We start from the raw sequence: 18,055 nt of genomic DNA on the forward strand, positions 1-18,055 counted from the left end.
GCTATGAGGTACAGTGTTGTCCACTCAAAATAATAGGGGTGAATGAAGTAAAAGCCCAATAATGAGGGCCTTAGCGGTCCATTCCACCGTCTAACTACTACTCATACTTATGAATCGTGATCACCAAAGATTCACACTGATTTTTAGATTAAAAAATTTGGAAGGAAAATTAACAAAACTGAAAAAGTAGAGACAAAAGTATAACTAAATCTCTATAAAATTCAAAATTTGATAGTTAAATCACGCGTTAAAGTGGTACTGATGGACATAAAAATCATGAACAAAACACGATTATAAAAAAGTAATCCTTTCTCTATCTCAATATAATTATTGTATAAGAAAAAAAATTAAAATAATTATCATTTTATTTATTTATTTATTTTAGATTTTAAATAATTTGATCTACTAACTACATAGGATATATGTATATATGTGTTAAAATGCATACAGATTTAAATTGTACTTACATGGTCTCAAATCTGCCTTCAAAGTCAATTGAAAAATAATGTTTTTTTTTACATAGTGTTTGATAACTTATCAATATGACAAAAATACATCATCGACATGATATGATTAGTCTTGATCAAACATCATGAAAATTAATTCGAAATAAATGACATGAAAAGGAGTCTAATTGTAACTGGTCCATTAAGGATAATATGATTAATGGTCTTGGCTTCATAATTTTCATGAATTTAAGGAAGTAGGCATATGGGGATAAATTTTTTTAATTATATTCTTATATTTATTCAATTATAAAATATAACAAATAATTAGATAATATATAATTATAATTCAATTATTGAATTAATAAATATTAAAATGTGTTTGACAAGATAAATAAACTAGTCTACAAGCTCAAAGGTTATTTAATTAAAATAATTTTTTGATAAATAAGTTTATTTTACTAGTTTATAAGTCCTTAATTTTTTTTATCAACTTATTAAAACTAGTCCTTATTACTTTTATATTTGGAAACCCTTAATCTTCTCTCTCACCAAAAAATGGAGCTTGAAAAAAAAAAACTTCTTTTTATCTTGTTTCTTTTTTTTTATTTGATTTTGATTCATTATTATATTCTACATTCTTCTATCTTTTAGTTTCCTTTTTCTTTTTCTACAACTAAAGAGCCAACCTGTCCCTCCTCATGCTCTTTTTATTCTCATAAATATTGAAGAATAATGATTTATTTGAATTGAATGTACTTTATTCGAAAAAAATACCTTCAGCAAAAACAAATTAAATTCAAAAATATAATTTATCTCGCTTTTCAAATTTTATTAGAAGATACTCTAATGATGTCATCAGATTTATATAATTTCTTTATATTATAACATCATCAAAATTGTAATGTAAATCCATTTATATTATCTCATTCTATTTAATAAAAAATAATTACAAATGAGAATAAAATTGAAATTTTATTACCCTAGTTAATATAAATTATAAATAAATAAAAATATGAAATTGATCACTATTTAATTAACCTAAATCAGAAATCATAGATATCTTTCAAATCATTTGGTCATAGATTAATTCCGTTTGCAATGCATATTCGTCGTTAATTTAATAAAGTTTTACATACGATAAAAGTTAAATATAAATTCTTTTATTAAATAAATTGTTTTTACACATATAAATATAATATGATCTTACACTACTGTGTGAGATTGAGTTACATTTAACAAATAATTTTGTTGGTGGAATTATCTACCCACATAATTGAACAACTGTTTTTTTGTGCCAACCTTAGAAAAAAAACAATAAAAAGATTCTATTGTTGACCCGGTGGCTTAAGGTTTTGAATTTGTGTTAAAATTTAAGAAATTTAACACAACAAAAAGCTTATGTCTTTGTTATTATTTAGGATGTTTGCACAACTTGATCGAGTTGATGACTCTGTATTTTACGCTATTACTTGTAACGCATAGTCATTTCGCCTACAGCTTCATTAAGACAGGCAAATATTGTGTGGAGGTTAATGTGTGAGAAGGAGAGCCTTTCGAGAGAGCTTTTGGTGAGAAAATATATGGTGTCTTTGATATGGATTGGTTGCTAAAGGGTGAACATCTTATTAAAGGGTCCTAATGGTGGTGTGATATCCTAAAGTCTTGTAGAATCTTTGACAATGAGCTTGGTTGGTTTCAAAGAAATGTAACAAGTGTGGTTGGGGATGGGAGGGAGGTGATCTTTTGGAGAGCTAAATGGGTTGGCCAAAAGAGCCTTTATAAAAGGTTTAATAGGGTTTTTTAAACTCGGTGCAAAAGGAGGATAAGGTTGTGGAAATGGGTGAATGGAGTGGGGTGGAGTGAAATTGGGACCTAAAATGGAGAAGATTATGGTTCTAATGGAAACAATCACTTGTGGCAAAGATGTGGGATGCAATAAAGGATTTCAAACCAAAACAACATGAATCGGTTGGGTGGGCTTGGAATACCAATGTGGGGAAGTGGTATGGGGTTAAGGAAGTCTATCATAGCTTCTTTGAGGAAGAAGGCATTGACAAGGAAGACTTTTACCAACAATTATGGAAGTTGAAAATACCTTCAAAGATTAAAGGTTTCATTTGGAGGGTTTCTCATGATAGGATACAAACTATGGAAAACTCGTTGGAGAGGAGGATTATACAAATGGACTCTAACATAAATTGTGTGTTTAGTAATGAATGTGTAGAATCTCCACAACATCTTTTGTTTGAATGTAGATTTGCCCATTATATTTGGTTATCATGCTATCAATGGTTTGGGGACACTATAGAGTGTTACCATCATCATGCATTCCCCACTTTTGGCAACATAGGGGGATGATCAAGGACACAAGGCAAAATCAGTTTGGTGGGCGTTTGGACATCCATTGTGTGAAGTATATGGCTACACCGAAATGATATTCGGTTTAATGCAAAGCCAATTGACCTGGACTTACTAATGGAGGTAATCTGATATAGAGCTTGGTTGTGGCGCAAGACAAGTCTTGCGGACTTTGACGTTCCTCTCTATGGTTGGAAGATTGATGTACCTGAGAATTTGATGCACATCATGTAAAAATGAATTATTAAATGCGGAATACATTTTGAGGGGATTTTACGTATTTTACACAGTGGGGTTGATAATATTAATTTCTATCACTGCAGGATACTTGTTGTAGCTTCTTTAATGATGTCTTGTTTCTTAAACTTTTTGCATATGTATTTCTGGTGGTGTTGACATTTCTTGTCACAATATTCACCTTATTAATATTATAAGATGTTTGTTGTTGAAAAAAAAAAAAAAGACAGTCAAATAATACCGCATTGGTCTTTATAAACTAAACTTCCCTTCCCTAATTGCCACGATGATCTCAATCTCAATCTCATCCATCTCCTGTTAGCCTAAGCAACAGTAAAATATGATAATAGAAGCATTAATGAATTGAAATGTTACCTTTCTTTATGCAATTTTTTTTTATACTAAGGAAAACATCTTTATGCAAATATTTATATGCATGATTGAATTTCCAGTAAGTTATGATATTATGATAATAGAAGCAATAATAATGAATTGATGAAACTTTACTTCTCTTATGCAATTATATGCATGATTGGATTTGCCCTCAACTGCACGTTAACAATCATAAACTTGATTTTGTTAAAAAAAAGAAGAAGAAGAAGAAAAGTTTAATTGCTTTATTTTTTTAAGTCGATAAATTTATATTTAAACTACAAAATTTAAAACACAAATGATGCATTTTGAATTTAATTTTAATTAAATTAAGATCGTTCAACGACAGTCTGTTGGCTAAATGGTGTTGGAGATTTCTTCGACAAAAGGGATGTTTTGTGGGCGGGGCTGCTGAAAATAAAATATGGGGACTTCCAGAATGAGCCTTACTCACAGCCAAAGTCGACTAAATGGTCATTATGGTGGCGAGACATATGGAGTTTTGACAAGCGAAATGCTGCTGCATTAGGAAGAGAGTGGGTGATGGACACTCTACAAGCTTCTGGGAGCACAAATGGATTGGGGAAAAGCCACTAAGACAACTTTTTCCCATATTGTATCTGATAGATGATGGAAAGGAGGACATTATTGCAGAGAAAGGCAGCTTCAACATGGGTTTGGGAGTGGAAGTGACGGTGCAACCTATTTGTCTCGAAACAGCAGCTTCTACAAAGCTAACTCTCAAGATGAGGGTTGCCCTCATTAGGTGAGTGGATTTGGGTGACCCTTTTAATGGATCTAGAATAGGTTTATGATGACTCTTTTAATGGATTTGGGTCTAACTCAACCTTAAAATTAACTCTTAAGATGAGGGTTGTTTCTTCTTATATACTCTTTCTTGACATTATCTCTACGTGGAACTTGTGTTTTTTTCCAATAAGCTGATTTTCGACCAAACAGCAATGTAGATACTTGGATCTGGATTAATGGACCAGCGAACTCTTTCACAGTGGCCGCAGTGGCATAGAAGCTTTTAGAAGGACTACAACAATCTGAACAAGAGGGTCAGCAGAGTGCAAACTTGTTTTCCAAATTCTGGCGTGCAAAAGTCCCAACGAAAGTACTTGCTTTCTCTTGGAAATTACTCCAAGATAGGCTTCCAATAGCACAAGCGCTCCAGAGGAGGGGAGTTATTATTCAAGACTACAAGTCTTCATGCAAAATGTGTGGCCTTGAGGTGGAAACCAGCAATCATTTGTTCTTACTATGTTCGGTAATTAACAGATTGTGGGAAAGAGTTATGACATGGGTGGGAATCGATTTACAAATTCCAAATCATATCAACCAACTGTTCGGGATGATTAGAGAGAATCTGTTGGGTGCTAGAAGGAAAAGGGCAAAAGATTTATTTTGGCATGCTACTTGTTGGACAGTGTGGATCAATAGAAATCATATTGTGTTTAATCAGAAGCATATAGATGATTTTGATTTTTTATCACAGATTAAGTTAGTGTCCTGGAATTGGTGGATGTATAGAAGGGAGCGTTTTGGGGGAGTTGCTTTCTCAGATTGGTGTATTAATCCTTGGGATTGTGTTTTGAACAAATAACATCGTACAGCATACACATGGGGTTTTCGTTTGTTTTGAATCCTGTTAGAGGATTGATTGGTTTAGGTGATTGAAAGCAATAGGGGTATATTTTTGCCTACTGCAGAACTTTATTGGTTCTGCTTATTGTACTTCTAGTACATGTTACTTATCTAAATACAAATATGTTATGACTTTCAAAAATAAAAAAATAAAATCTTTTAAAACCAACTTTACAAATACTCATATAAATACATGATAAAAATGAAATTCAGCAAAAAAAAAAAATGATAAAAATGAAGACTAATATCAAGCAAAATTCAAACTTGTCCTCTTTCTCCGCTTTTCTAGTGTTTATGTTTTGTTGACTCTGGATTGCCTTGTCTCTTATTCTCTTTGGATCAGAATGGATTGTAGTAAATTGAATTAACTTGGAAATGCAGCCTCCAATCTCCATGGCCCTAGCTGAATGCGTTTTGCTTAATTTCGAGTGGATCTTGGCAATGATGAAATACTGTGTGCCTTTAACTTGTCCACTTATAGACGTGATTCATTGCCTACCATTTAGAATATTATATTACAACAAGATTTTGATTTTTTTTGTTTTGTTTTCTTATCGTTTATTAAATATTTCAGTTTTCTTTTTATTTTTCTTTCTCATATATAAATTTGATACATCTATACGTAACAAAATAAGTTTAGATGAAACGTGATCATTATACATTAACTAGGTACATACACTTTATAAAGATAAAAAGAAAAGAGAGAAAAAAATAAAAGATGTAATTAATAATGTAATGTAAAGAAAGGAGATAAATAAAAATAATATGTAAATGCATCCAAGTCATTGTTGGTTTTAGCTAGACTTCTATTTAGCCGCAAATGTTACTGTTCTGAAACAGTGACATACAGATACAGACATTATAATATCTTACTACATCGACGTCCATTTATGTACTTGCTGGAGGTAATGAATTGACAAATTCATATTAGTTAACTTGACACGGACAAATTTATAAGGAGAAGATAATTGAATGAGATTGGATAATTATTCTTTGATCTTAACTGGCACAATCGCACACGCACATATAATAATAATGGTCAACTATTTTGGCTGTGGATAAATGAACAATAATATTATTTAAATAATATTTAATTGATAAGCAGTAACTCGACTGTGGTGCTTGTTGCGTCACACTTGCCAATTGCCATCTTATAAGTTACTATCTAACAAAATATTCTACCGCCACGGCGCCGAGTCAATCCTCACCGTCTCGGCGGCTCCAATTGGTTCTTTTATGCTTCCCTTCCACTTTTATACATATTTCCTTCACGGTAGCAAGGAAACCAATCAAGCTCCTTAAGCCTTCCTTTGCTCATGCAAACATGTCATTTGATCATATATCAACTCCTCATACAAACATGTGTTTCTTATTTAATCATTTTTTTTATTTTTTATTTATATTAAATGAGAAGTAAAATCTATCAAAATTAATGTTTTTTAAAAAATTCTTATCAAAAACCTTTAAGGGAGAGTGTAAGAAAAAGAAACACTACCCTTCCTTTTTATCTATTTATCTCCTAACATAATGTCACAAGCGTGAGAGATATTTTCTTCCTTAATTGATAGTATGTTTTTTTTTTTTAAAGAAATTGATAGTATTCTTGTTGAGGATAATGTTCACGTTCAAACATAGTGAGGAGTCCTCTAGAAACTCTAATAAGCTATTTCTTCCCACCTATTTATTAATCTGGGAGAGGTTAGATGCCCATCTGTCCTAAATCAGATGATTCATAGTCCTTTAAGTTTTGTTGATCAATCCAAAATGTATACTAATTAATCCATATTGTTTTTAGTCGAGTCGAATTGTTGAAGACTTATAGTATTAAAGTACTGTCATTCGTGCTTTGTCGTCCCCATTCAACCCACTGGCCCTTGTTCCCCCCCGGGTATGCCCACCCTTCATTTCTCTTATTTCTTTATTTCGTCCCCTTCTTTCATTTTCCATTTTAGTAACTTTTATTTCCTGTTTGTTTTATTTTCCACTTTAGTAAATCATGTCATGACCATTTCTAAATTTTAGAAGTCTCTCTCAATCTCTCCTTCTTCCAGTATTCACTGGCTCCTTTCCCTTTCCCTCATTTATTCTCTTGTCTCTTAATTATTTTTCTTTGTACATAAGCAAGTTAAGAAGTGTAATTATTGTGGTAGCATGCTATTTGCATATTTCCAAGTCAAGAAGTCTCTCGACTCTCAATCTCTCTTTCAGGTTTTTTTAAAAAAGTTTAAGAATATATTATTTTAATTAGTTGATACACCCGAGCTAACTAAATTAATTTTGGGTTAATATAAATTGAGTTACTTAAAACATAACGTATCCAATTCATAGGATGGGTCCTACGGCAAGTCAAGTCAAACCTAAAATAAATCTTTAAGAAATAATTATTATTATGTAAAAAAAATTAAATTACTCATTTTATCAATATAGTTTCACCATTCGTATTTTTTTGTCTTTATAGTTTAAAAGTGGTTTTTTTAGTTTTTATAATTTATATTTTAATTCTCTTTTAGTCTATATAATTAAAAAGTGATATTTTTAATTATTATAGTTTATATTTTAATTCTCTTTTAATCCCTATAAGTAGAAAGTCATCTTTTTAATTCTTATAATTTGTATTTTTTATTACAAATCATCTTTTGATAAATTAATTACGAATTACTTGTTAATATTTTTGTAGTTAATTATAATTGATAATATTACTCATATTTTAATAACAAGAACCAAAAGAGAATCGTATAGAAATAAAAAGATCACTTTCAAAGAACTAAAAAAGAATTAAAATATAAAAACTAAAAAATTACTTTTAAATTATATGGATTAAAATAAAATTATATAAACTAAAAAATCATTTTAAAATTATAACAAAAATTAAAATATATAAATGATAAAACTATAAAAATGAAATGAGTAATTAAACTTTAAAAAATTATATACCGCACCATCTTTATCAATTGATTATACCACACCATTTTTAGTTATAAGACGGCACCATTTTTAGTTATAAGGACCACTTGAAAAGCAAACAGTGTGTAGGCCTTAACCAGATAAGCTCTGTCCTATAAGTCAAACGTCGTATGATTTGCCTTATTTTGACTAAAACTTTACGTGGAGTGCGGGTAATTTGGCGCAGGGAAGAGGGGCTTTTTGTCCAGAACAAAATTGAGTGAGGGGTATATTCGCCATTCCATAAGCAAAAGAAGTTGTCGACGGGCACATGTATTTTATTTCCATCAAGAAGACATTGACCCACAGACGCCACAAAGTGTGAACGAGGCTAACTTTCGTATCAGAGTACCCCTCAATTTTTGCAGCTGCTGCTTCCTTTTTATTGTTTCCTTCGCTTGGAGAAGAACGTTAAGCAGACAAAGGATATCTCTTTTTCTTTCCAAAGAAAATTTATTATTCTCTTTTGCACAATTCAACTCCAAAACCGGATCTACTTCTTCAACCGCGTCATTCATTTCAACCTTCAAGGTATATATGCATATTTATACATGTCTCAGTACAATTAATTCAATTTTTGATGTTTTTAATTTAAAACAATTTTTCCCCCATTAAAAACTTGCTATTGGTTCTCTTGTATGAGCCAGCATTTATTGAGATGGATGGCCACCCACCTGTATCGATCACAGCTTTTAATTCTCATTTAATCCGTCATCTGAAATACTATGTCATATTAGTACTATGTTTCTTCTTCTAATTTCCCAAAAGGCTAAAATTCGGGCAATTCAAGCTGAATCTTTGTTCTTATTTTCAGCTACGGAAGAGCGATGAACTCATGATATTGATTAGCATCTAAAAATGTTTATTCTTCGTCACCATACAAATCTCGCTATAGTCCTCACTATCTTCATAGCTTGCACAACAAGAGCACAAAACCTCACCACCTGCAATGGCAAATGCGGGGAGCACACCCTTCAGTTCCCTTTTGGCTTCTCCCAAGGTTGTCCAATCCAGCTTGACTGTTCCAACGACCAAGTCCAACTTCGCAGCGAATTCGGTGAATTTCTGGTCCAAAACGTAACAAACAGCAACATATTCGTAAATCTCCCTGCAAAATGCAACCGTACCATGGAATCAATTCAGCCAATTTTTACTGAGAATTTTGCCCCAACGATTAACAATAGCTTTCTGGTGCAAGATTGTAGAGAGGTGTTTGGTGGGTGTGTTATTCCTGCTAGTTTTGTGAGCAACCAAATTGATGTTGAGAACTGCAGCAACAAAAGTGCTAATATCAGTTGCTTTTCGAAACAAGATGAAGTTTTTGTGACGTACGCTGATTTGAACGGGACTAAGTGTAAGTACTTGTTCTCTGCGGTTTCTTTTGGGCAGAGCAAGGAGATTCCGCTGCAGTTTCAGGTTGTTGAGTTGGGGTGGTGGCTTCCTGGGCAGTGCGATGATCATCAATGTTCTAACAACGCTACCTGCACAACGGTCGACAGGGTTGGGTTCCGGTGCCAGTGTATCGAAGGTTTCACCGGAGACGGCTTCAAAAACGGCATCGGTTGCCGGAAAGGTAACTTCAGATACATATAATTTTTTGACATAAATATTTTTTTTCATATTCTAATATATATATATTGGTTTACCACTATTTTTTTTATTAGGTGAAATTTTTAAATCATTTTTTATATCTATTTTTAGTTTAAATTTATTCTTAAGTGGCGACGTGAGTTAATTTATCTGTGATATTTTATTAATTTATTGTCATTAATATTAATAGTAGGTGTCAAAAGTAAAATTTTAGAAATTCTAGATAATAAATTATAAAATATATATTCAAGTGTGAGTTGATTTATTTATTTATGTGTGTTATTTCTTTTATTATTATATGCTCTGGTTCTTGCTTGTGGAATAATCGTGTGAGTTGACTGAAAAATTAATTGGGACTTTAACACCTGGTTGCGGCTACATGTGCTGGCCAACCATGTGGCAAGAACTCAATTTTGACCCGTCACAAATACTGATCATGATTAACTTGCTATACTAGGAGTATAATAGTGTAGATCATAGAATACAACCTCGAGAGTTTGCATTTGGGTTTTTCAACATTATGTATTTGCACAAGACTTGAAAATTATTCTTTCTTAATTTGCTGAATTGTCATATAAAAACTGACATGAAAGATGCAAATTAACTTTAAACTGTATTATTTTGTTTTCCATTTTAGCTTGAGATGGCCTAAGGGTTATCCATAAAATTAACTTTACATGTTATTATTCATTATATATTATGTTGGATTTTATAATGATTAATTATTATTTAAATCATTTCATTTGTTACACATACATATCACATTTTATAATGATTAACTATTTTATATTTAAATTTATTAAATATTTTGTTTATCATATTTTATAAGATATAAAGTGATATTTATATTTAACTTAAATATAAATAATGATTTCATATATGAATACCTTAGTGCTCAAAATACTTTTCAATTCATACTAGTAATGCATCTAAAAGTCCAAAAAATATTTTTCTTAAACAAAAGTATGAGGACATACATTATCATTGCCTACCTAAACCCTACCTGTTACCATCCTTAAATTAAACCACGTTGACTTTTCCTTTCTGATAAACAACGGGCTCATTATGGTAGTCGTGTAGACCTTAAGGTAAGGCCTTCACAGGCCCCTTAATATTGCATAGATGTGGAACTGAAGCAGCTATTGATAGCTTGCTTTTTTAGTCCTGTTTAATTTTATTCATACTAATTTTGATGTTCCTTCTATAATGATTCCAATTTCAGGGAAAATATATGGAATAAGGAAATTGGATTGGTTCTTGGCTTCGTGTTCAGAATGTTGTTAATTTTGGGTTAGGGGGTGGGGATATGTTACTTGGAGAAACTCTAGAGACAAGTTTAATACATTATTCTTAAACACAATCAATAAGAATTTTACAACAAATAAAAAACTAGAATGTCAAGTAAAATTAAATTTGATATTCTTTCTTTCTTTTTTTTTTATAATTTTCTTCCTTTTTTTTTTGCTAAATTGCATTCAAATTGAAATATACATAAGATTATAATAAGATTTCAGAAAATATTATTTAAATTTCAAAATAATATAATTCGGTTGTGTAAAACTAGAGTATTTAATTTTAAATAATAACTTTATTAATGAAAAAAAAACACATGTTAGCTTTAAGCAATCGTGAAACTTTGTTTATGTTGGGTTTATAATATTTTAATTTTTAGAATACAATTTTAATTAAGATTTATAATTATTACTGTGATGTTAATATTCAATGTATTAAAAAAGAAAGATATATTCAGTTTGATATAGCATATCAAAATTTTAAAATTAAAATCAAATTATAATTATAACTATATTTTAAAATAAAAATTATAGATAAAAACTTAAAATTAAGAAAAATTCCTCAATGTGAAGTCGCATATTGTTTCAAAAATAGCGTGTTTTAGTATTTAACTTTTTGTTTATAATATTTTATTTTAAAAAGTTATTAATTAATCATAATTATAAATAAAACGAAGTCTCACTCCACTTTCCCGAATTTTCTGCATCTTATGCACTTTATAATTTTTTTTATAAGTTTGACTTACCTTCAACATTAATTAATAGATAACATGAATATTATATATTAAAAAAATAATTTTAGAGAAAAATTTTATTTCAATTTATCGTCATTATAATTTATTTATTCAAACAATCTATTCGTTTTTATAATTTGTATTGTGTATTCTTTTATAATATTGTTTATGTACGTGATTAGACTTTTTCTTATCATAAAAAAAATAAATATTACTAATATACTTTATAAAATATTTTTGGTATATTTTTATATTGATAAAATTTTATTATAAAGAACAAAATTTTGTAGGTTTTATTTTTTTATTTAAGAAGTTTCACTCATAATCTATATCTTTGATTTGACAGAAAAGTAGGAAGAAGATTAGGATAAAAACTGAAACAATATCAAATTTATTTTTATTTGACATTCTCATTTTTGTATTTATTTTATTAGTTATAAAATTGTTATTGGTTATGTTAAAATTGATGTGTTAAATTTGTATTTAGCTAAGAGTTTTTCAAGTTGTTTGTTTTGAGTGGTAATTTAATCAAAAGTCAATATTTTCTGGCCCCACATGCGTGGTCGGATGGTTTTGAATTTTCTATGTATTAGTCGTGGTCAAACGGCAGATATCGGTGACTGTATACATTCTCAACGTGAGCAATTAATATTAGGAACTGACCTAATTTTAAGGTAATTACTTGTAACCTTAGGCATATTGACGTCACCGACAATTTGTTTATCACCCTTGTGTTGACAACGTAATTTGAGTGTCAGTGTGATACGAATTACCCTTTCTACTAGATCTACCATCTTACACAAGAGTGTTTTCTTTGCCACTTCTTGTAGATTTTGCGTATTGCATGTGTTTGATTTATTTTTTAAATTCAAAATGGTTTTTAATTAAAACTTTACTGAAGAATTAAAACAATCTTCATAAAATAATCAAAATTAAACAAGCAAATTCTGATCAATAAGAATCCTGTCTTCAAAAGCTAAAAACTGAATAAAGTTATTTTTTATTCAACCAACAATGAAGATTATTTTTTAATATATTCATTCCTTGAGTAAATATTGTCATTGTTTTAATTCTGTCTCTATGTTTGCCTTGTCATCAGCTTCGGCTTCAAGTTGCAGTGCTTCAACACTAACGTCCGGTGGATGTGGGAAAGCAACTAAAATCGGTGTTGTTGTTGGAGGTATTAAAGAACCTTACATCTTAGTGGCCTATTTTTTTCACTATATATATAATCATATGTTGCAGATTTGTTTCATACGAGAATCTTTGTTAATCTGTCACCTCTTATTGAATGCATGTTTTTTCATGTCTCTTTTCCCATTTGCTGATACAAAATGCATAGAAAAAAGAACTACTGAAATTTCATATTTGTATTAATGCTGGCTGCATGATTGTCCACACTTGACAGTAATCACCACTGGAGCTTTGGTGGTGGCTGGTCTGTTTCTTCTATGCTACTGTGCCAGGCGGCGTTCTACTTGGTTGAGAAAACATACCATGGTAAAGCGCCAATTACGCGAAGCTGCAGGCAACTCTAGTGTACCTTTCTATCCCTACAAAGAAATAGAAAAGGCGACAAATTTTTTCTCTGAGAAACACAGGCTTGGAACTGGGGCATTTGGTACAGTTTATGCTGGAAAACTGCACAATGATGAGTGGGTTGCTATAAAGAAGTTAAGGCAAAGAGACACCAACAGTGCTGATCAAGTCATGAATGAAATCAGGCTACTTTCTTCAGTGAGTCACCCGAATTTAGTTCGCCTCTTAGGTTGCTGCATAGAGAAGGGAGAGCATATCCTTGTTTATGAGTTTATGCAAAATGGAACACTTTCTCAGCACTTGCAAAGAGAGAGGAGTAAAGGACTACCGTGGACAATAAGACTTACCATTGCTACCGAAACTGCTAATGCTATAGCATATCTCCATTCTGCAATTCATCCCCCAATTTACCACAGAGACATAAAATCTACTAATATACTCTTGGATTATGGCTTCAAATCTAAAATAGCCGATTTTGGGCTTTCTAGGCTTGCATTGACAGAAACATCTCATATCTCAACCGCCCCACAAGGGACTCCAGGTTATGTCGATCCCCAATACCACCAGAACTTTCAGCTTTCTGATAAAAGTGATGTCTACAGTTTTGGAGTGGTTTTGGTAGAGATAATAACTGCCATGAAAGTGGTTGATTTTGCTCGACCTCGAAGTGAGATTAATTTAGCTGCACTTGCTGTTGATAGGATTAGGAGAGGTGCTGTAGATGAGATCATAGACCCCTTCCTTGAACCACATAGAGATGCTTGGACACTGTATTCTATTCATAAAGTGGCCGAGCTTGCATTTAGATGCCTTGCTTTTCATAGTGACATGAGGCCTACTATGATGGAAGTAGCAGAAGAGCTAGAACACATTAGACGCAGTGGATGGGCATCTATGGAGGAAACTCTCACGGCTTCACCGATTGGGTCCACTAGTTCATCACCTCGTCATGGAAGTGAGAAGTCACTGGGTGGTATCAAAAAAGCTCGGCAAGGCCAAGGGAGTGAGAGATTGATTGTTCCGCAGAAGACGGAGAGCTTTTTGCAATCTATGGAGGTGAAGGACAGCTCCCCTGTATCAGTGCATGATCCAATTCCTTGGTCAAGTGGACACAGCTCACCTTCATCAAACAGCTTGTTGGGAAATGTCATCCCTTGACATATACATACTTGGGGTCTATAGCCTCCATCAATGTGAATACTAAAGGCATATAGCCCCTTGCTTTCCTCGTTCGCACTTGTTGCTATAGGCCATAGCTATTTTTGTGTATGATTATCATTAGGTTTCTGCTTTACTAACAGCTTCCAAAGATTATATGCATAAATCATCAGTAATCAATATGCATATTCCCTGTGCAGGCAGGATCAAAACTACAAAAAGTTGCTAACTTCCTATGTATAATTGTGAAAAACCACCTTTGGCTACAATTGTCTATTTAGTAATAGCAGCTAAAGATGAAAATGCGCAAAATTATGGGGCTTTTGGTGTCTGAGTAGTCCAAGTCATGCCAAATTATAAGCAGCTAGAAGCATGTATGGTTTCATTTTATGAAAAACTAATTATTTGAAATAAATTTAAAAATGAATTACTGTTTTTTTTTTTTTTTGCAAAATAGAAAACAGTTTTATATCGATTCAAAACCAAATTTTAAGCTAAAAAACCAGTTTTAAACTAATTTTTTTTACAAAATTCAGTTTTTAACTGAAACCATGGCTCAAGACCAACTGTTATTGTAGCTGGGGCATTTCAGAACTGGGGATACGAAAACAGAGGGGGTTCTTATTTGGATGAATGTAATATGAACTAGAAGGAACTTGGGCAGAGTTTGCAGTGGCAGCCATGGAAGGGAGATTTGGAGTTAAAGAAGAGGATAAGAGAGAAGGTTAACTTCTGATATATTAATTTGGAAAGACGAAAATATAATTTCATTTCAAACTATCGAGTCTTATATACAGGGTACAAGAGAAGAGCCTTTTACTAATAGGTTGAAATCCACATAATAGAAGAAACTGAAAAATAACAGATTCAACTAATTGTTAACAAGGAAAAATTAATTAGTTGACCTATCCTCTGTCATGGATAAAAACCGATTTTTAAAATCAATTAACTGAACTATTTGTTAAGAAAAAAAAAAAACAGCTTAATCGAGCACTAGAAGATGATTAATACCGATGCCACTTGAGTGAGTAGTAGAGTTAGCTATGGTTTTAGTTCCGAGAGCGGGACCATTTAAAAATTATTTTCATTATTTGATTTTTTAAATATGATTAGCTTGGATTATGATTTGATTTGGGTTAATCAAATTTTTGCTCTGTCCTATAGGCAGCACTTGATGGCTGCTACATGATCCTTGTCTTTGTCTTAACGCTGCTTCAGTGTCTTTGTTGTCAGAGAACTCTAGATCTTCTGGCTGTGACAGGTATTAACAACAATGCTTGTGCCATGCCCTATTTTGCTGCTTGTTTCTTTTTTCTTCTTTTTTTTTTAAAAAAAAAACATTATTTCTATTAAGCCAGTGATGTTTTGAATCTTAAGACATTGACACTAGAACTCGAAGAGAGTCCAAGCAAAAGGAAGATACAAATATTGTAGAAAACATCAAAGATACACTGTAGGATCCAGACTTGCGTCGGGTAATAATGCGAACAACCTATGTCATCAGATGTCGTTTAAATTTCTTTGTCGTGGGTAGTAAACCATGATTGGGGCAGAACAATCATATTGTTTCCACCAAAACCATAACTTTCTGATAGACTAAGAATTCCATGTATTTAGAGTGTGAGGGGTGGGCGGGAAGATATAAATTGTTATGAAACAGATGATGAGTATTGAATAGAGTAGCAGATTTGTAAACATTCAAGTGCATCTTCACCTATAACAAGATTGCAAGAATATAGACACATTTGAGCTAACAATTTCAGTTGATACCTAGATTCGGATCCTAGTCTATGACAGACTCGCACAATGTTTATAATATAGTGGGCTTGTGAAGGGTAAAAAAACAAGAGCAATGAGTTGTTTGCTCACTGACAAATGAACCAGTTACTGTGAAACAGTAAAAGAAGGTACTGTATATTTGGTCATCTAACCATGACTTCTTGGATCAGCAACTTGATGCACCTTCCTTGCCTCAGCACTTGAATATTGACCTACAACACGAGCATGAGGAACAGATGCTTCTCCACGAGCAAGGGCATCCACATTTTCAAGCAAGTACTGTCTTGGTAGCCTACCGACCACATTGCCCTCCTCATTTCCTTCTTTATCCAGGAATGCAAAGTGTGGAATACCCTCCACGCCAAACTCGTCAAGCTCTTGCTCCCACTTTGTGTTATCAACATTCAACATCACAAAATTAACTCGATCCCTATATTGAGAATTAAATGGTGCCAAGACTAGAATTAGTACTAACGAAAATTAATGTTTTACGAAATACTATGGGTGATCATAAATGGTGATAACAAATCTTTAAGGCATCAAAATCCAAAAGAGATAAATGTAGAAAAAGGAAACATGTGTGCATAAAGATGACTACTTGAATTGCTGCTCTACTTTGTAGACGTCAGGAGCTAATTCCCGGCATACCTCACACCAATCTGCATAAAACTCCACCACAGTGGGCTTCCCATTGGAGAGAGCCTGGACCATCCAACACCAAAGCACAAAAACTATGAGAAAAATATGGAGCAGATATCATGTAACAAGTAACAACCACGAATGAAACTAGAAAACCTAGTCAGAACCAACAGATATCTTAAAATGATGGTGAATTAATCATTTGTGTGACGTTGATTCTTCGTTTTATTTCCTATACGTAACAGTTCTACGATTTAATCCTATATGAGGAGGGAGAAGGAAAGGAGAGAGAGAAGACGCAGCTTCAAATTCCTTGCTAATAAAAACTAACAATCCCAACAACTAACATTTGTTGATAAAAAAAAAAAATCATACATGAGGATTTATAGTTTTTTTAGTTCCTCTTATAAGTGTTCTGGCAGTGTAAACTTGCCACAAAATAGAGGCAGAAGCAGAACAACTAAAACATAATTATTCAAGTGTAAGGACTAAAGCGTAAAGTTGGCACAAGGAATCAAATGATTAATTAAACATAAAAGAATTAATTAAGAGAATAGAAAGAGTGAAGCGTGGGGGAAGAAACCTCTTCGTAAGGCATTGCATTGGCAGAGAGATCCTTGAGGGAAACACCGAAATCCAACCTGGCAGATAAGAAAAGCCCCAAGGCCGCTAAGGTAGAAACAAGTGCGATTTTGTTGTTGATGTTTTTGGTCGGCAATTGAGGAAGAGAACTTGTTGTTGTACTCGTGCTGGGCTCGACCACAAGTTTTTCTTCATCCTGAGCAGAGGTTAAAGAAAATTAAGGTGAGAAATAAACAACCTCGTTGCTTGTTTAGAAAAGCAAGGAAAGAAACATACCGTGGTAGGGGTATCCTTTTGATCAAGGTTGGGGTTTGTTTGGCACGCTAAGGTCTGTAATTTGCGGGTGTTGGTGGGACGGCGGCGGCGAGGATTTGCGGAGAAGTGACGAGAAATTGGAAGGCATGGTTGAAATCTGTGGAGGGCGATGGGGTTTGAAGATATTAGGCGAGCCATTCACCAAATAAAAATCTTCTTTCTAGTTGGTTGGTAGAGTGCAAGGCAAATAAATTAGGAATTAGGAACTGGCAGCAGCTACCATGTGATGTGCTGAATTTGACACCCGCACCGCTGGCAATTTAGCAAAGCAACGATTTTTTCTTTCCTTCCCATCACTATGGGAAAAAACTAGATAAATTCAACCTCTATTCATTTTTTAAAAAAAAAAAAAAACTCTTGTTGTAGAAATGGATGATTCTAGCAAAAAAAGGATTTGTCTATAATATTTAAAATTAAA

General features: G+C 32.6%; 2 protein-coding genes across 2 annotated transcripts; one reads left to right on the plus strand and one right to left on the minus strand.

Moving 5' to 3' along the window:
- The first annotated feature begins 8,292 nt into the window (after positions 1-8,292).
- Positions 8,293-14,634, plus strand: LOC114421337 (wall-associated receptor kinase-like 14). Its single transcript, XM_028387221.1, has 4 exons — positions 8,293-8,540; positions 8,824-9,582; positions 12,725-12,805; positions 13,034-14,634. The coding sequence occupies exons 2-4, from the start codon at positions 8,868-8,870 to the stop codon at positions 14,320-14,322; spliced, it is 2,085 nt and encodes a 694-aa protein (XP_028243022.1). The 5' UTR covers positions 8,293-8,540; positions 8,824-8,867; the 3' UTR covers positions 14,323-14,634.
- Positions 14,635-15,950: 1,316 nt separating this feature from the next.
- LOC114421347 (thioredoxin-like protein HCF164, chloroplastic) lies at positions 15,951-17,924 on the minus strand. Its single transcript, XM_028387232.1, has 4 exons — positions 17,599-17,924; positions 17,324-17,518; positions 16,700-16,803; positions 15,951-16,531 (listed from the first exon to the last, which is right to left on the minus strand). Exons 1-4 carry the CDS (start codon positions 17,773-17,775, stop codon positions 16,249-16,251), a joined length of 759 nt encoding a protein of 252 aa, XP_028243033.1. The 5' UTR covers positions 17,776-17,924; the 3' UTR covers positions 15,951-16,248.
- Positions 17,925-18,055: the final 131 nt, after the last annotated feature.

The sequence above is a fragment of the Glycine soja genome, chromosome 1 (assembly GCF_004193775.1).
Source record: "Glycine soja cultivar W05 chromosome 1, ASM419377v2, whole genome shotgun sequence".
Classification (NCBI taxonomy): domain Eukaryota; kingdom Viridiplantae; phylum Streptophyta; class Magnoliopsida; order Fabales; family Fabaceae; genus Glycine; species Glycine soja.